At 41.2% G+C, this 20,056-nt stretch overlaps 1 protein-coding gene across 5 annotated transcripts in view; it reads left to right on the forward strand.

The window, feature by feature from the left end:
* The window catches only part of Mapkap1 (mitogen-activated protein kinase associated protein 1), a 230,844-nt gene that overhangs the window by 97,301 nt on the left and 113,487 nt on the right, over positions 1-20,056 (forward strand). For all 5 annotated transcript variants that reach the window (XM_005382456.2, XM_005382455.2, XM_013513217.1 and 2 more), the window contains one exon: positions 11,510-11,682. In XM_005382456.2, the coding sequence (XP_005382513.1) occupies positions 11,510-11,682 (173 nt within the window). The remainder of the gene's footprint in view (positions 1-11,509; positions 11,683-20,056) is intronic.

Genomic DNA, 20,056 nt, shown 5'->3' on the forward strand with positions numbered 1-20,056 from the left:
GCTAGCATTAAGAAATCAACCAATAACAAATGCTGGCGAGGTTGTGAAGAAATAGGAACCCTTCTCCACTGCTGGTGGGAATGCAGACTGGTGAAACCGCTGTGGAAGTCAGTTTGGAGATTCCTTTGAAAACTGGGTCTAGAGGTCCCATTCAACCCAGCTATCCCACTGCTGGGTATTTTCCCAGATCTAAAAACATCATATCACAGTGATATATGTGCACCTATGTTCATAGCAGCACAATTTGCAATTGCTAAAATGTGGAAGCAACCCAAATGTCCATCTACCGAGGATTGGATAAGAAAATTGTGGTACTTTTATATAATGGAATATTACTCAGCTGTGAAGAAAGATAAACTCAAGGCTTTTATAAGTAAATGGTCACAACTAGACACCATACTCATAAGTGAAATAAATCAAACATACATGTGCAAGCACCACATTGTTTCACTAGTGTAAAACCTGAAAGAGTTCATTTAAACTGGGAGGTATGATAGACATTCTGAAATGATAGGAAAGCACTCAAGGGTAAAGGGCAACTGGGATGTGGGAAAAGAGAAGGGAAAGAAGGAGAAATTTTGTATGTATGTATATACAGGATAGTTAACATGGCTGTTCTACTGTCTTCTATTTCTTTGCTGAAAGAAACTGTCAGTGAGTCCTTGGTTGATCAGTATTGCATGTCTATGTCTGTTTTCATGAGAAACCACTTTGAAGATATCAATATGTAATACAACAATCATTGTTAATTTCTTACCACTTTGTTTGTAACTCCTTATTGTCTGTGCTGTTCTTTTGCTATTTTGTAAAATGTTGTCTGTTAATGTTTTCCTCCTTTTATTTTTAAAATAAATTTTAAAAAGTAGTATGGCAGTTCCCCATAAAACAAAACATAAAACTACCATGTGATTCAGCTATACCACCCTTTGGCATATACCCAAAAGAAAGTCGGCATACTGCAGAAAATATCTGCATTCCTGTGTTTATGATGGCACAGTTTACAATAGCCAAGTTACAGAATTACCCTAGCGATTCAGTGGATGAATGGATAATACCAATGTGACATATATACACAATGGAGTACTATTCAGCCATAAAGAAAAGTGAAATTGTGTCATTTGCAGAAAAATGATGGCACTGTAGATAATGATAACTGAATTACACTAAGCCAGATTCAGAAAGACAAGTATTACATGTTTGCTGTAACATGTGGAATCTACAAGAGGAAACATGACATGACAATAGAGAGGACACTATTAGCCAAAAGGAAGGGGGGTTAGGTGAGGAGGATTAGAAGGTGGATAGATGTGATCAGAGTCACCCACACATGTGAATGCCACAGTGAAACTCAAAACACAAAACAAGATGGTAACAAAACTGTTTGCACAAAGACTGAGGCAAAGAAGTTTGCTTTAGAAGGAGATAGAGCCTTCCTTAATTCAGGAGAAGTAAGACAGCCATTTGCTTAAAGGGATGACCCTTAGGAGTCCTTACAGTTTCAAAAGTCTATGAATGGCAATAAAGTTTTTTTTTTAAGTCTGTGAATATAAAAGTAGGAAAAAGGATAACATAATATCAACCAGCATTTCATGAGCATTTATGTGGACTAGACACAGAGATAAGTGCTTTATGTATAGTCTCATGAAATCATGTCTACAACTCCATGAGAAAGTAATTTTCTCTCTGTCTTTGTCCCTGCTGTCCCTGTCCTTGTGCCTGTCTCTGTCTCTGTATCTGTCTGTCTGAATACTATCTGGGAGTACTGTTATTATCTGCATTTTGTAGAAGAGGAAATAGTGACTAGTTTAACTTGTCCAAGGTCACACAGTAGTGATGGCATTTGTGGGAATTGAGCTCAGGCCTGTCTGATGCTACAACTCAAGCTCTTAACCGCCATACCGTACTCCCTGTCTGGCTTCTATTAATCTGGCGAGGATCCTGAAGGTACCTAGATCAGAACTTGACCTTGTTAAAGAAAGAGTGACAGTTGACGTTCTTGATAATAAAAGCTTAATGGAAGCAAGGTTGGTGATTCAGAGGAAATTAATGAAATTTTGTCAATTTTATTTTAAACATAACTTGTCAGAAAATAGTGTCCAGTGACAAACTGTAGAAATGTTTTTGACAAATTAACTCAACTACAGGTGCCAGATCAGGGAAATGTTAATTTAATAGCCTTTAAGCAGTCCAGATTTATTGAGAGTTAAGTTAGTACTACAAAGCCAAGCCCATAGCTCTGAATGGATTTGTCATAGAATATTATACAAAATCTCCTCATATTCATTGCTACTATTTTTACTATTCTAAAAAATTCTTCTAGGCTTGTAAAGCTGAGGTGTTTGAAAGTTTTTTTCTCCCTATGTAGACAATCTTTATTGCTCACAGCTGGGTAACCCTGGCTTAGACCAGATTTTTATTTGAAAACATTATTTTTGATGAAATTAATTTCATTAAATGTCATCAGAGAGATGATCATTTGAGACTCCTGAACCACAACCGCATACTGTGTTAGTAACTACCAGGCCACTGGTAAGAAACAGCACCCTTTGGCTTTGTTGAGAATGGTGAGGAGGAAGGTACTGGAAGAATGGGACTGCAGCTGTTCCTTCAAGAGAGCTTTACTTCTAAAGGCTACCAATAACCCTTCTATCAATCTGCGTTGTTACATTGTCTGGATACACTGATATATTTATTTGTACATTAAAATTACATATAATAATCTGCTTGTGCAGTTGTGATGAATGGAATAATGTTGCCTGCTTTTTGTCTCTTTAATTGCAGAAGCCAAGCTGCCTATCCTATGTCAGTTTTTTTCCTTTGGCAGAGAAATTGAACACTTAGCAACAGTTTTGAGATCTGATATTCAATTAATTGTTGGCAAGCCTTGATGTTAAATAGCACTGCTAACTGTACTTCATGTCCATAAGACTTAATTCAGCCACTTCAGTTGATAACAGATAGTTCTTAATACAAGATTATCATCTATTGTTTTTCTTATTTCCTCTGTTTTGGAAACAGGTACATAATTCTGAAATTAGTTTTATGGTAGGCAGCAAGTATGTGTTATTTTTATTAATAGGAAGAGATAGAAAAATATCTGACGTAGATATACCTATTCTCATTCTGTGTGTTAGAAGTTATTTTAAATTTTATGCTTTTTACATTTTATGAGTTAATTATTAATTAGATGATAGTTGATAATATTGATATTTCACGGTGGACATAAAGACAGTTTTCAGAAGAGTTTTTATAATGTATATCACAAGGTACACATTTATAATGTGTATCACATTTATATCCTTCAACCCAATAACTGACATCAAAAAATACGTTCGTAGAAATTGACAGAAGAGAATGTTTGCATATATATTTTAATGTTTGCGTATATTTGTAATTGAACATTGCAAACAACTTCCATTTTGTTTTGAAAGAGTAGTTTTTTTACTTTGTTTTTTTGGACCAGGAATCAAATTCAGGACCTTGCACTTGCCAGACAGGTGCTTGTGCCACAGAGCTATATCCCCAGCACAACTTCCATTTCTAACAGTGGCAAAAAGGGTTGATGGTACCTCCATATACTATAATATACCACAAGTGTTTAAAATCATTACTTATGAATATTAACCATTTATTGCATCCTATCAATACGTGTAAGTAACTTCTGTATGCCAGGACCTGTTAGGTACTAGGAACATTTCAGAGAAGAGACAGTATTCTTAAAATAGAAAAAGTGTGGCCAGTTTACCTGGGATAGGAGACGTGGTAGGTCTGGCAGGCCCACTTTGAAAGGTAGGTTGAGGAGTCCTTTCAGTTCAACAAACAAACCCTAAACCAGTGATAGCAAACCTTTTAGAGCTTGCAATGATAGAAATAGCCCGTTGCACGCAAGCCATGGGTTTGCCATCACTGTTCTGGGCCCTAGTAGAATACAAAATAGATGAGGCCATTTCTCCCCTTTATGTAGTTCACAGTTGAATGAGAGTGGTGAGGGTAGGTACAGAAAAAAAGTGAAACTGTGAGGCTGTGCAAATTAAGTGGCTAGGGAGCAGTGAAGGTCTCCTACCTTTTTGGAAGAGGAGACATTTGAATGGAAGGACGGAAAAGAACCTACATTTCCTGACCAGTGGTTCTGTGCCAGGAATTTTTATATACCTTTTATTTGTCTTTCCAAGTGAGTAAATGAGGTTCTGAGAGGTGAAGTTATTTTCCCAAAGGCAAAGGTCCAGCAGCGGAGGAAGTGGCAGAGCCAGGATTCAAACATGGACCTAGCTGACTTGGGAGTCTGTGCTCTGAATTATTTGTTAGTATACTTTTGCGATGGTTCTTTGGGACCAGATCATGAATTCTACTAACTCAGTTGGAATGCTAGCCCTGGGAGCAGAGGATCTGTCGTATGTTTGTGACTGGCATGGTCTGTGATTTGACAGAAAGCACATGGTTGGCAATAAGCAGATAAAAATGTGGAGAGAGGAGGAATTTTAGAAAAAGACAGTTGGGGAACTTCTTCAGAGGTCTCACTGAGACTGCAGCAGTAACAGTGAGGAGGGGAATGAGAGAGATTTGAGAGACGTTGATTTGAGAGACGTTTCAGGAACATTTGGATACAGAGGATGAGAAAGGAGGAGGACTTTGGGTTCCTAGCTTGTGTGAGCAGATGATCAAACCCTTAACCGAGAACAAACATAGAATGAGGCAAGTTGAAGAAGAAAACTGTCCTGGACCCACTGAATTTGAGATTCAGGCTGCATCTGCGGAGCTGTCAAGTCATAGAGGGGCCCTGGGATCTGAACTCTAGACTCTGGTTGGTCTTGATGAATTGCACTTGTGCTGAAGTATTTTGCCTTTTGTTCCAAACCTGCATTGAGGGCTTTCCCTCAGTTAGGGTCTGCTCTGGAAAGCGTCGTTCAACTTCAAAATTTTCAGTGCAGTATGAATTTATTAACTTTTTATTTTTCTTTGGCAAAAATTACTTATCCTGTCATAGGAGGGTATCTGAGTTATATCTTCAACTTCTTATTTCAACAGCCCACACAGCACCTGGCATGTACTTTTTTTTGTAGCACTGGGAATAGAACCTAGGACCTCAGGGCTGGGGATTTAGCTCAGCGGCAAAAGCTCCTGCCTGGCAAGCGCAAGGTTTGAGTTTGGTTCCCGGTACTGGAGAAAAACCAAAAAAAAAAAAAGAACCTAGGACCTCATCCGTGCTAAGCAGGCTACATCCTCAGCCAACATAGTATACTCTTGGTAAATGTTTACTGATACCTTAACTGAGGCTACACTTCACTGAACTTCTCTCTTATCTAAAGCTCTTAAGCCTTGAATGGTAGTTACTCTTATTCTTTTACCTCCTTTTGTGTTTGTAATTACAGCATTTACTATTTTGTTTCTTACTGTAAAAGTAATACATGCTCATCATAGAAAATAGAGAAAACTATAAAGCAGAGGATTAAAATCATTCAGAGACCCGTGTCTCAGAAGGAACTCCTGCCCACCCGTTGGTGTATTGGTGCAATAGGGAAATACATTAGGTATGTTTTCCTTAGGCAAATGGTCCTGTCAAATGGAAGGGTAAATTTTTGCATCAAAGAGGCCTTGGTTGGCTCCCTTTGGTTGTGCCTCGGCCCTCATGACGGCCTGTACTTTCCCCTTCTTAAGGCTTTTGTCACATTGTACAGTGTAGACCTTCAGCAGACCAGGAATTTGGTGAGGGTCAGGTCTGCGTGTTTCGCTGGGCTTTGTCTTCTGATCCCAGCACAGTGTTCAGTGGGTGTTTGTTGAATACATGAGTGACCTTGAAAGATAAAGCTGGGTCAATTTCCCTTATCTCTGTGCCGCCCCCTCCCTCGTGCTCTAATTATGCCTTCATTTCCCCAATCCTATATTGGGGAACACATAAATTGCCGTGCAGTAAAACTATATGACATGATCTTTGTTTATTGCTAGTTGCTTTTTAATAGTTAGATGTTAGGATTTTGGAATATTGCTTGCCTTGATGTGTGATGAATACTTTTAATCCTTTGGTCACCTTATTTTTTATAAGTTAATTACTTTCTATTATGTTGATGGATTGTTTTATGTTTTAGCTGATTTCCTCTAAATATTACAACAGTGGGACTATTAGATCGAGCTGACTGCCACCACCTTGAGCTTTTTCAGGGGAGGCTCCTTATTAAAAAATATATAATTTCAGGATTTGTGCAAGACACTTTTCTCCGTCATCACTGCCTCAAGATGGAATTAGAAGATTAAAAAGATAAAGCGCTTCATTCATTTAATAAGTATCCACCATATTTATTCTGATAGTTCCCCACATACGCCATTTTCCTGTGAACAGAGGAGGATAAAGGGATCTGTAGGAATACCTTTAACTCACTGCCTCCTTGCCCGGGAGTCAGTGACTGACTTCCCTGCGGCCAGTGACAGTGCACAGCCCCTCGAGCTCATCCCTGACTCCTCCTGGAGCAGCGCCTCACGTCTCCTTGCTGTGGGAGGCCGCTCCAGGCAGAGCTTTGGGTACGTCAGTGAGGAAGGAAGAGAAGAATGGGAATCCATTACATTTAGAATAACTTTAGGGAAAGGAGGTGTGAAGTAGCAACTTAAGAGTCATCCTGGCGTCAGGTTGAGTACTGGCTCTGCTGGGACACTGAACGGTGAACATAGCCCCAGAAGCTTTCTTTTCCTCAGCTAGAACGTAAAGGTAACGGTGGAGCCCCTTGTCTTGGAGTCATGGTGAGAATTAAAGGAGATAATGTAGGCACACATTTAGCAGAGCTTGCTTAACAGTTAGCTCTAAGTAAGTGCTGGCTCTTGTTAAAAGAATCAGTATTATTTTTAGGGCCCCTGTGGCACCCATTTGGGCCTTGTGTGACCATGTAATAGGCTTGCGTAACAGAAAAGGGTCTGACTTCAAAACTCACACGCCGAAAAGCATACAGCACCACACTTCTGAAGCACTAAAGCAGATGCCATTCCCGGTTCCGTCGAGTCTCTGTGTCTTGAAGTACTGTGTCCCTGTAGCCTCTCGACTCTACTTTTTCAGAAGGAAGAGAAAGAAACAGAAACAAAAAGTGGGGAGCGGGGCTGGGGATTTAGCTCAGCGGCACAGCGCCTGCCTGGCAAACGCAAGGTTGTGAGATCGATTCCCGGTACCGGAGAAAAACCAAAAAAATTAAAAATTAAAAAAAATTAAAAAACAAAAAGTGGGGAGCAGTAACAGGCAACTGGTCTGCATCTGGAAAAGAGGGCGCTATAAGCCTCCCCCGGAAAGCTTGCCTCTGTTTTAGTTTGAACCTTCTACCTGCCTGACGGGGTCAAAACATTGCTATGTGGAGAAGCCTTAGCCGGCCATTGGAATTACTGTTTCCAGGTTGAAGAGCTGGCGTGGGTGAGGAGAGAGAGGAAGCATTCATAGGGGATGTAGTTTTTCATTATTTGCTTTAGACCGTAGAGACAAGGCTGAGAGGAAATGATCAGTTGATCTAATGTTAGGTGCTGGGTTATATGAGAAGAAACTTCTGTAAAAGTATTTTTAAATATTTCCTCGACCTAGTTCTGACCTTTTTACCTTAGAATGATAGAACTGTAGAGTGTTGAGGGTGGAACCAGTGATTGCTCCAGTCCCTCCATCTCTGGGTGAGCAGCAAACAGGCCTGTAAAGAAGGGGAAGGAGGGTGGAGAAAACATTGATTCCGTTCCTACCGGGGGTCCTGGTAGTCACTTGGATCATTCAGACATTCATTTTATGATCTAGTACCCTTTCTTTGTTGTCTGCTTAGTTGGCTTTTGTTTTTAAGATTGGGCCTTGCTATGCTCTCCAGGCTGGTCTCAAATCCTTAAACTCAAAGATCCTCCTGCCTCAGCCTCCTGATGGACACACACCTCCACATCTGCCTTAGCAGATTTTTTTGAGGGTCTTCAATGTGTCAGACACAGTACTAGCCATCATATGGGATGCAGTAAACAAACAGACATAATCAGTGCCCCTGTGGAAGTTCAGAGGCAAGTGCTGAAGGCATACACTGAAGATGAACAGAAATATATAATCTTAAATTATTGGGCACTGTGAAGGAAATGAACAGTGAGGGAATAACTGTGGGAGGGACTTTTTCCTATAGCATTGTTAGTGATGGTTTCTCTGAATAGGAGTCATATGGGCTGAACCTTGAATAATCACAGTAAATGGGAACCCTTATAAGAATCTTATGGACTTAGTAACCTGCCCAGGAGCACACATTAGAGGACGGCCAGGCCTGAAAAAACTAGAAAGAGCCTTTTAGACACACTGAGTAGTAGCTGGTAAGATCTTGGAAGTGGGAGGTGCAAGCAAGGGTGCAGGCAGGATACGAATGTGCACGTGTGCACACAGACGTGTGTTCGGAGCAGGTAATGATGGAGAGGTAGCAGGGGCCAGTTGTACAGGTGGCATTTTGGTGGCAGTGGAGATGCAGAGAACTGGAGTTTTTCTTTTCTTTTTTTTTTTTTTTTTGGTCTTTTTGAAACAGGATCTCGCTATGCTGTTCAGACTGGCCTTGAACTTACTTCGTAACCCAGACTGGCCTCAAATTTGCAGCGATCCTCCCTGCTTCAACCTCCCAAGTGCTGGGATTATAGGTGTGCACCACCATGCCTGGCTTTGGGATGATTTTGAAATAATGTAGTCTTCAACTTTTTATTGAGATAAAACACATAAAATTCACCATTTCACCTGTTTTAAATGTACAATTTTGTTTTTAAGTATATTCACAATATAATAGAACTGTTACTATCCAGTTCCAGAACATTTCTGTCATCCCCAAAAGAAGCCCCATACCTTCCAGCTCCCCACTCACCCCATCTACCAACACTAATCTACTGCCTTTCTCTGTGGACCTGCCTATCGTAGACATTTCCTATACATGGTTCACAGCATAGCTGGCCTTTTACATGTGGTTTCTGTCTCTTATCATAACGTTGCAGCATGTATCTATTTATTCCTTTTTATGACTGAATAATATTTCATTATATGGACTTTTGTTTACCCACTCATCGGTTAATGGACCTTTGAGTTGTTTTCATTGTTTGGCTATTGCAGATATTTCCACTGTGAGTCAGCTGTAGGAGTATGTACTTGTAATCCTAACACTTAGAGGAGCCTGAGGCAGGTGGGTCACAAGCTCAGCTCTCCCCTGGGCAAGAGAGAGGCCTTGTCTTTTTTGTTTTGTTTTGTTTTGTCTTTTTGAGACAGGATCTTGCTATTTAGTTCAGGATCTTGCTATGTAGTTCAGTTGAGCTCACTTTGTAGCCCAGGCTAGTCTCAAACTTACAAGGATCCTCCTGCCTCAGCCTCCTGAGTGCTGGGATTGCAGGCGTGTGCCACCACACCTGGCTTGTTTTACACAATTGATGTACCATTTCAGGCATTTTTGTTGTGGTTTTGGGGGGTTAGGGAGAATTAATTACAGTATTGCTATCCTAATGGCTATGAAGTGGTATCTCATGATTTTAATTTATATTATGATTAATGATATTTAACACCCTTTCATGTGTTTGTTGGCCATTTGTATATCTTTTTTTGAGAAATGTCAGCTCAGATTTTTTTGCCAGTGTTTTAAGGAGATTATCTTATGTTGAGTTGTGAGAGTGTTCAATATATTCTAGATAGTGGACCCTTATCAGATACATGATTTGCAGATATGTCCTATCATTCTTAGGGTTATCTTTTCACTTTCTTGATAGTGTCCTTTAGTGACAAAAATTTTTAATTTTTTTTCCAAAAGTTTTTAATTTTGATGAAGTTTAATATATTCATTTTGTTGTTTGTGCTTTGAGTGTCATTTTAAAGGTATCATTGCTTAATCCAAAGTCACAAGCATTTATTCTTGTTTCCTTCTAAGAGTTTTATACTTTTACCTCTTATATTTAGGTCTTTGGTGCGTTTTGAAATAATATTTATGTATACTGTGTAATTTGTGTGGTGCTAACCAGTTGTCCTAGCATTGTTTAGTCAAAGACTATTCTTCCCATGTGGAAGTGCCTTTTTGAAGTAGACATACTAGAACTTACTAGTGAAATAGGTGGTATGAGTTAAAAGGAATCAAAATCAGGGAGGCACGTACTGGGGATGGAACTCAGGGCCTTTGTGCTGAACTATATCCTAGCCCTTCTTATTTTGAGACAAGGCCTCACTAAATCACTAAGTTTCCTAGGTTGGGTTTGAACTTGTGATCCTTCTGCCTCAGGTACCGAGAGTGGTGGGATCCTAGGCCTGTGGCACCAGGTCCAGCAAGAGTCAAGGTTTTTGGTTCAAGCAGCTGGTGTAATGGTGGAAGCACTTATTAGAATGAAGGAGCTGTTGCGACTTGAGGTGGGGAGGATGAGGGACAGTAAAATGCTCCAGTTTGAACTTGCTGCCGGTGGCACTTTTCCACATAGTGCATAGTGGGTATATTTATGGGCAGGAAAGAAGACTGAGAACCAAGAAGACTAAGCTCAAGCCTTCAGTGAAGGAAAGGAATGGCCAGAAGTTTGGTGCATAACAGAAACAGAAAGAGGAGAGAAGAGGTATGTGTAGGTACATGTTTTAGGCTTCAAAGATGCAGCAGTTTTCATAAGAAAGGGAAAGGTATAGTTTGGAAGTGTTAGTGAGGACAGGAATGCCCATTTCATCTCCTAGCCCTGGAGATGTGGGGATTATAAAAAGTAAAAAAAGCAGAGCTGGGTATGGTGGCACACCTATAACCCCAGCTACTTGGGAGGCTGAAGCTAGCCTGGACAACATAATAGACCTTGCCTCTAAAATAAAAAAGGAAAAAGTGTCCTTCTTTGAGAAGCAACAGAGAAAATAATATCAAACAGCGAGTTTTGATTAATGCACAAAGGTAGAGGCAGCTTTAGGTTAATGGACATTTGCTGACTAGTGCAGGAGCTTCAGAGGGCAGAAGGGGAGGTACAGCAGGGGCGGCTGGGAGGTGTAGAGCAATGTGGGGATGGACAAGAATGGAAGACAAAGGACCCGCGCACTTGTGTGGCCCTGAAGTCAGCAGATGTCCTGCAGAAGGGACCCAGCCCCCACAGTCTCTGTTAAGGCAGACACCTGGTGCCAGTGCAGATGCTTCCCAGAGACTATGGTACCCACAGGCAGCTTATCTCAACCTCTCCAGGCAGGATCTGGCCGTTTCCAGTGTGGGCAGGTCTCGTGGTGACTTCTGCAGGGTCTCAGTGAGGAGCAAAGCCAGTCTCCTGACACCCAGCATCGACTGTGCTCACCACTCTCACATGTCCATCTTAGTTGTAGTGCTCATTTACTTTCTTGCTGGCAGAGCTGGTTCCATTGGTCCATTAGAATATGAAAAAGAAAGGAAGAAAAGAAAAGTGGTCTCGCTTTGGAACCATTCCAGACGCAGAGCAGGTCTGTGCAGAAGGGATGAGCACTGACTGTGCATGCCCAGGCCGGGAGAGCAGGGACTGGGCCCAGCAGGGCAGCGTGACTGCGGCTGCGTGCTTTCCTCTCACGCGTGTGCTCTGTCCACAGGGTCATGTAGGCACAACTGCAACCAAGAAGATCGATGTCTACCTCCCCCTGCACTCGAGCCAGGACAGACTGCTGCCAATGACCGTGGTGACAATGGCCAGCGCCAGGGTGCAGGACCTCATTGGGCTCATCTGTTGGCAGTATACAAGCGAAGGACGGGAGCCGAAGCTCAAGTAATCCTTTCTCTTTTTGGCTACTCTAGTTTCTGTTGGCCTCCTGGCCACCAAAGTTCCATTCTTGGCCGAGTCAGTCTTTCCAAGAGGCCTTGTCATGGGAACCAGACCTGTGCACTGACCCAGCTCATGCTGCTTACCAGATCTTGGACCTGTGTAGCTCAGGCTCACCTTACAGAATCTGCCTGCAAAGTGAACTTACAAGGTTAGGAATTGAGATGTGATTTCAAAGCCCTTTTATGATACCTGCTGATAAAAGTACCATGGGAGGTAATGGGAAGAAACTGACATTTGTTGAGAGCCTCCCCTGAGCTGGCACTGGGCTGAGCACTTTATACAGAGTGTCATGTTTGATCCTCCCAACTCCTTGTAAACTCCTCATGCGTGTGCTCTGTCCACAGGTGTAAAGTGGTGTATTGTAAAGTGGTGTATTGTGATCCTCGTGCGTGTTATGATCCTCTTTGAACCCTGCTCAGGGTCAGAGAGTTGTTTCTTGCCAAAGGTTATACTAAGGGAAGATGGCTGAGGCAGGATTTGAATCCAGATCTATCTGACACCAAGGTTGTTGCACTATTTTCTTCTGCTGTCTGTAGTATTTTGGTCTGGATTTTAGAGTTATTATCTGTCAGTGACTAAAATTTTCTCTCAGTCTCTAACTCTATTCCCCATTAGGCAGTTTTATTAAGAATGTTGTGTTTGAAAGCAGGATCTCTGTGCCTTACATTGCACCTTGAACTTCAACATGTTCATAATGGGGCCATAATTCACATGTCTTACTACTCAGCAACCCTGATTTGAATGTGTTACGGTCCCAATGGCTTGAACCACTGGTGGTATGTGCATGACTGTCCCGTTGGGTGACTTTTTTTTATCTTATTAGTAAAAAGACTATTAAAAGTGATTTGATCCATTTGTACCACCAGTTGTACAAGCCGCCCGATGGGACAGTCATGTAGGTACTACCAGTGTTTAAGCCTGTGGGAACGTGTTAAAGTGCTTTGCTGCGCTGGCTCTTCTCTACTACAGTTTCTCCCCTGACACGCATCCTCTTCTAGTTCTGTCTGCTCTTTTCAGCAGTTCGGTTTGGAATCCATTTGGAAGATGGATTCTCAAGGAAACTTACCCTTGGCCTCTTCTGTTTTTAAGAGTTAGCATGAGCCAGTTAGCTTTAGTTCATCTTTTTCTTTACGTACATTAAATTTGCACATAGAATTATCCCTTTAAGTTCTTATTCACACTGTGCTCCATTTTGCTGGAATAAATGTGTGTGTAGACCTTTTCGAGAAAGTCACCACCTATGCTCACACTTGGGTTGACTCAGCTGCTCTCCTCTGGGCTGAGCTGCGATGTTGACCCTTCTCAGCATGAAATGAGAACCAGGAAACAGAAAAGGGAGCCATGGTGCTAATAACTTTATACTGTTTGATGTAATTCTTAAAATGTTGCTCAGTACAGGCATGGAAACTTAGAAGTAACGGAACTTGCGCAGGGTTCCATAGCTACTAAGTAACAGAGACAGGAGCTGAACTATGACTGTATTTTACAGATGAAGAAACTAAATTAAGGCTATATTGCTATCTTCAACCACATAGCAAGGGGTGGAGTTCGCATTTAAACCCAGCAGCCCCTGACTCCAGAACCCTGGAGTTCTTCACTGTTACACTCCCTACCTAGCACCTCTGAAACAGATGATATTGAAGTGTTTATTGAGTCCCCACTTATTGCAGGCACCGCCCTAGATCTGAAAAATACAGAAGAAAGGCAGTTCATGCCATCAAGGACCTTATCATCCAAGGTAAACAGGTGCGAACAGGACAGCACAATTTCTTATAAGTCAGGTGCTTTGAGAAGATCCAGCCCCATATTTGGAGGTGAACACAAAGACCTGGAAAGCTCCCTCAGTCAGGTGATGTCTAAACTGAAAGGAACAGTAAGAAAGGTCACCAGGGCCAGGTGTGGTGGCACACACCTGTAATCCCAGCACTCAGGAGGCTGAGGCAGGAGGATCATTGCGAGTTCGAGACCAGCCTGGCTACAAAGTAAGGTCAAGACCAGCCTGAACTGCTTAGCGAGACCCTGTCTCAAAAAGACAAAAAAGAAAAAAGAAAGATCATGCAGAGAAGTTGAGAGGAGGGTTTTTAAACAGAAATAAGCATGGACTTCTAGTTAAAATGGTCTTTTAGGTTCACGCTTAAGTTCTATGTTCTGCTGCAGTATATAGTAAGAGTACATGAAATATGTTATAACATATACATGTTAAGTACCAGAGGATAGGAGTTCAGCACATCTTTTTCAGGAATACAATTCAACCCTGTAACACTCCTTTTACTTAGTTGATAATCCCTTTTTATTACATTCTCTCTGGTAATAGTGAAAACTGGAAGTAACCCAATCATCCTCCACCAGGTGAATGTTGAACCACTATGATCATTAGCATACAACGTAATGCTACTAAGCAGTAAAATGGCTCTCATCAAGAAATCAACCAATAACAAATGCTGGTGAGGCTGTGAGGAAAAAGGAACCCTTCTGCACTGTTGGTGGAGTGTAGACTGGTACAACCACTGTGGAAATCAGTGTAGAGACTCCTTAAGAATACAGGATTAAAGGTCCCATTCGACCCAACTATTCCCCTTCTGGATATTTTCCCAGAAGAATTTAAAATATCGTACCATAGCAATACGCACTTATGTTTATAGCAGTGCAATTTGTCATAGCTACATCTTGGAAACAACCCAAATGCCTATCTACTGAGGAATGGATAAAAAAGATGTGGTATTTCTATACAGTGGAGTATTACTCAGCTATACAGAAAGATAAACTTGAGGCTTCTATAGGTAAATGGATGCAACTAGAGACCATACTTATAAGTGAAATACATCAGACCCACATGTGTAAACATCATATTGTCTCCCTAGTAAAAGAAACTAAAAGATTACAATCTGAAAGATACAATAGATATTGTGAACGGGAAAGAAATGGCTGTAAAGGAAAGAACAAGTAGGATGGGGGAAAGGAGAAGAGAAAGAAGGAAGGGAAATATAAACACACAAGATAGCTAAGGTAATTGTACTAGTGGTTTCTATTGGTTTATTGAAAGGAACAGTTAGTGTACTTAATTGTTTGATCAATTTTACATGCCTATATCTGATAATCTGAACAACTACTTTGAAGATAACAATATGCAATACAACAACCATTGTTCATTTCCTATCATCTTGTTTTGAAATTCTGTAGCATTTTTATCGGTTTTTTATTTTTTATTTTCTTTAAAAAAATAGGAGCAAATGCTGATACCTGTAGCAATTCAGATGGGTTCTCTTGGAGAAAAAAACAACCTGAGGAGTTTGCATACCATATGATTTCACTTATGTCATAACCTTAGTGACAAAAGTACAGAGACAGAGAACTGTTGCATAGTTGCAGAGAACAAGGGACAGTGTTGGAGAAGAGTGCAACTATGAAATGATAGTAAAAAGGCGCTCTGGTGATGATACTCAGTGTTCTGGTGATGGTTACAAAAATCTATACATGCAGTCAAAGGTATAGAACAGCACTCACAAATGAGTGCATGTACACACTGGAGAAAACAGAAAGCTATAGTCTTTTAACAGGATTGTGCTGCTGTCAATTTCCCTGGTCTTGATACTGACTATAAGAATGATGAGATAGCTTGCTTGTGCTGTTTCCCACCCACCCCACTCCGTCCAAGGTCTAACCATGTAGTTCAGACTGGTCTTGAATTCACTGTGAAGCCCTGGCTGTCCTTGAATTCACAATGATCCTCCTGCCTCAGCCTCCCTAGTGCTATGATTATAAACATGCCCCACCACACCGTTTCATTCTTTTAATGGCAGCTTTGTGAGTAGTTTTAAATGTCAATGAACTTCAGTTTATCAGTGTTTTTTCATGAATTGTGCTTTTGGAGTTTTATCTAAAAAATCATCATCAAATCCAAGATTACCTGTTAGCTTCCAGAAATTTTATAATTTTGTGCTTCCAGTTAGATCTGTCATCCTGGTTGGGACATAGGCCAGTGGTGTAACCTTTGCCTAGCATGTCCCAGCAGTAAATGCCTGGGTGGGTTTGATCCCTAGCACTGTAAAATCAATAAATCTGCGAACCAATTTCAGTTAGTTTTTAGGGAAAGCTGTCAAGTCTGCATCTAGAGTCTGTGTAGTTGCATAGGGACATCTGGTTTCTCCAGCAATATTTGTTGAAAGTCCATCTTTTCTCCATTGCCTTTGCTCCTGTGTCTGAGATGAGTTGACTCTTTTTCTGTGGACCTATTTCTGGCATATAAGATTCTTAAAATCATTCCTTAATTTATATTTCTCCATTAGATTTCAAAATGAAACAATATCTTTTAAGTAACACCCATTTGTGAGTGAAAAATAAAATTCAGTGAGGTTTTACCCTGTCATGAATTTGAGATATACACCTGCTCTTTACACAAAACCACATTTACTCTACTTCATAGATAATTTAAAGGATTTTCAAGAGAAATTTTGACTATTCCCATTTTTTATGGAAGACTGGAGTCATATATTCTGACTCTCTCCTATACTAGAAAGGCCCTTCCTTGCCTTCTTGCTTTCACTTGTCCCTCAGGCATTTAGCATAATTTCACTGGTCTCTTATCTACTTAGCTGTTTATCAGGCCGCTGATGGGTGAGCTACTAAAAGCCTGAAGAGTTTGCTGTGGTCCAGAGCTGGAGGAGTAGTGTGCCTGGAGATTGCTGTGCTCAGAGAGTGGAAGTTTCAGGCTACAGAGCAGTGCTGTCCAAAAGAAATACTGTATAATGCAAGCTGCAAATGTGAGCACATTCTGCAATTTTTAAATTTCTAGTAATCATAATTTTAAAAATTAGTAAAGGGTGAAATTAATTTTTCTAATATATTTTATTATAGCCAAACTATATCATTTCAACATGTAATCAATATGCAATTATTGATGAGATACGTATAACGTTCTTGTTTTGGTCATAAGTCTTCACTATCGTGTTTATTTGCGATTGAAAGCACAGCTCCATTCACAGTAGCCACCTCTAGCATATGGCCACAGTATTGGGCAGCGCAGTATACGCTAGGACTTGGTATAAGCGTGCAGTGGCAGTCACCATTCTGTGGTACCTTCGCTTCGTACTAATGTAGCCTTGGCTATCAGGAGTCCTTGGGGGATGTTGATGGAGTTTGTGGATAGTTTGTGGACTGTTTATCTCATTAAGCATCAAACTTGATTTTAATTGTTTTTCATAGAAGCTCACTAAATATGTAAACATCTTTGCTGCTGCCTTCCTCTTTCTTTTTTCTAAAATGGAGATGAAGTCTCACTGTTTTGCCCAAACAGGCCTCAGGCTCAGTTTGTCTGCTTCAACCTCCTCAGTAGCTGGGGTCACAGGCATGTACCACCACAGCCAGATTTTTGTCTCTCTGTAATCAGAGTATAACATAGCAGTTTGAAGTGTGAGATACAATACCATACTTGTGTTTTAAATCAGGTGTTGACACCAGCAGGTGATCTTGGATGAACTACTTAAGCCCCATGTAATAAGATTTCCTCGTGTGTAAAATGAGGTGGAAACTGAGTGGTTATGGAAGTGAAATGAGTAACTACATGGCAGATCCTCAATAAATGTTCCTTTCTCCTGCTACTAAATGTTATAACTACAGCTCACTACTCCTATAATTAAGACTAGTATTACTTCAGCAATAGTAGTGTAAGTTGCCCTTTCTAGGTGATTTCAATAATCAATCACACAATACTGTGATGCTCTGATGCCCTGCAGGCTTACAACAGAATGAGGAACGTCTGACCTTACATTATGTTTCCAGACAACTTTGCTATTTGCTTTTCTGTATGTTCCTCATGGTTCCCTTTTGCATTGTCTGCGTGTACACCTGTATCTAGTCTTCTCCCACTTCTACATTACTGCTTCTGCTTTATGTTCCTTAGCATCAGCACTGAGAACCATTTGCCTGAACAGCGTAAGCAGCCCTGCACCTTCTCATGGCTCCCAGCTGCGCTCCTGTGTGTCTGCATTGTAAGGCTTCACATCCCTTAACTGGCAGGGATACCCTGTCTGCTTTTCTGTTTTTGAGTAAGAAATATCATTTTTCTTCTTTTCTTGATATCCTGCTTAATCTGTCTGTTCATCCCTTGCCCCTCAGCTCTGGGAACTGCTAACCTTTCATTGTCTCTCTAGTTTTACATTTTTTCCATTCAGAAAATATTTTTTAAGTCCCAGGTCCTAGGAATTGAGGATAAAATGGAGAACAAGAGAAATGTCATTGCTTCACTCAAAAAATTTACAGTGTGTTGGGAAAGAAGAAATTATCAAGTGTAATAGCACTTTGTGAGTGGCTCATTTCACTTATCATTTGTATGCATTCATGCATTCTACAAATATTTATTGAGTGTTTGCTGTATCCCAGGCATTTCCCTGGATATATGATGGGGAGTGGAACCAGACATAGTCTCTCTTTTATGAATTCCACTGTCTAGTGAGGAAAGTGGGCAAATAACTGAAATTAATTCAAATAATGTTTGGTTAAAAATGGAGTGAAGTGCTCTGACAGAAAGGAACACCATTTAAGAGAGCCTCGCTTAGGAGGCAGGGGGAAGTTCCCAGGGAAAGCCGAAGCAGAGGCCCTTGAACATGCTCTTGCAGCAAATGGAAGAGCACGGTGGTGATCAGCCCCATGGCAGGAGAAGTCACTCTGTGCTCGGGGAACAGGGAAGGCCAGTGGCTGCAACGCAAAGAAGGACGGAGAGGAAGGAATGGAATGAGACCTGGGAAGGGCCTCTGTGAGCCTGAGAGAAGTCGACAGGTTCGGGAAATATTTGAGAGGTAATAGTCTCAGGCCTCGAGAACGAACTGCATCTGGGGAGTGTGGAAGAGGAGCGGTGTCAAAGGTTACTCCCGAGATTTCGGGTTGCATACTTTGTGTTGTAGCTCCCTGCATTGAATAGGGAGTGTGGGGAATATCAGAGGAGTGGGTTTTTCATTTTGGTGTGTGAAAAGGAGTGGTAAGGACAGCATGAGTTTGGTCTTCTGCCTGTTAATCTGAGATGCCCTTGCTATATCTCAGAGTTTTCAAGGAGTCATTTGTTTTTGTTTGTCTAGAGGTCAGAGGAAAGAGATGACCTGAAAATGTGAATTTGGGAGTCATCTGCACAGAGATACTAATTGAAGCCTCCCGCATGCATGCATGCATGAAAAGAGAGACCGACCCATAGTGGATGTGGAAGAACTGTGTGGATGGGGTGTTGAAACAGAGTCCCGGAAGATAAGTAGGTTCAGAGTGGAGAGAGTGAAGAGTTCGGTTTTAAATGTAATGAAGGTTGAGATTACTTGAGAGACAGCCAAGAGAAGTCCTATAAGCAGTAGCACAGATACGAGTTTGAAGTCTGGACCATGTCTGTTTTATGGGCTTGTATTTCCCAGCTCATAGCACAGTGTTAACACATGGCAAATGCTCAATGAATAATTTGTGGAATGGGTGAGACCTGGACTGAAACTGTCTGCCTTGCCCTGTCAGGAGGCCCTTTCCCAAATTTCTGCTGTATTAGTCAGTTTTTTTACTGGGACAAAATACCTAATACGATGCTTAAAGGAGGAGAGATTTATTTTTGGCTCAGTTTCGGTGGTTTTTGTCCATGGTCATTTGTCCGCAAGGGAGAAACTGCGGGGGGGAAGTGCATGGAGGAAGAAAGCTGCTCGGCTTGTGGTACCCAGAAGCAGAGAGTGCGAGGCCCAAGAGCCCGAGAAGAATGGGCTGGATAGAGTCCTGAAGGCCTCCTACGCCGTGACCCACTTCCTCCAGCTAGGTCCCACCTCCTAATTGCCCATTCAGCTATGAACTCACCACGGGATTAGCGCGCTGTGCGGTTATACTGTCCTCACAATCCAGTTGCTTCTTAATCTACTAGTCAGTTCTGACAATTGAGATTAACTGGCACATCTGCTGAGACAAGCTACTGATTGTATTTTCACCTTCATTCAATAAAAACCACAAAGTTAAGTGTTCTCAACACAGTGATGTATTTATTTAAATGGTAAATGTGGAGTTAGGGCAAATGTCATTCGTTGAGCTGGATAGAAAGAAAGCCCAGTAGTTGCCAGAGGCAGCATACTGCTAGGTGATGCTTTAGTAGAGAAGAAGCAGTTGAGTACCTACTGTGTGCCACACTATGTGCTAAGTACTTTAAATGTATTATCTTCTTCCTCACAACAGTTCTGTAAATCACAAGTAAAAATGGTTTTTTGCTAGAGAGAAACTGAGGATCAGGAAATTAAGCAACGACTCAAGATTGTATATGTCCTTACCAAGTGACATAGGAACAAAAGAGAAGGATGAAAAAAAAATGAGG

The sequence above is a fragment of the Chinchilla lanigera genome, unplaced genomic scaffold, assembly GCF_000276665.1.
Source record: "Chinchilla lanigera isolate Chin_1 unplaced genomic scaffold, ChiLan1.0 scaffold00018, whole genome shotgun sequence".
Lineage (NCBI taxonomy): Eukaryota > Metazoa > Chordata > Mammalia > Rodentia > Chinchillidae > Chinchilla > Chinchilla lanigera.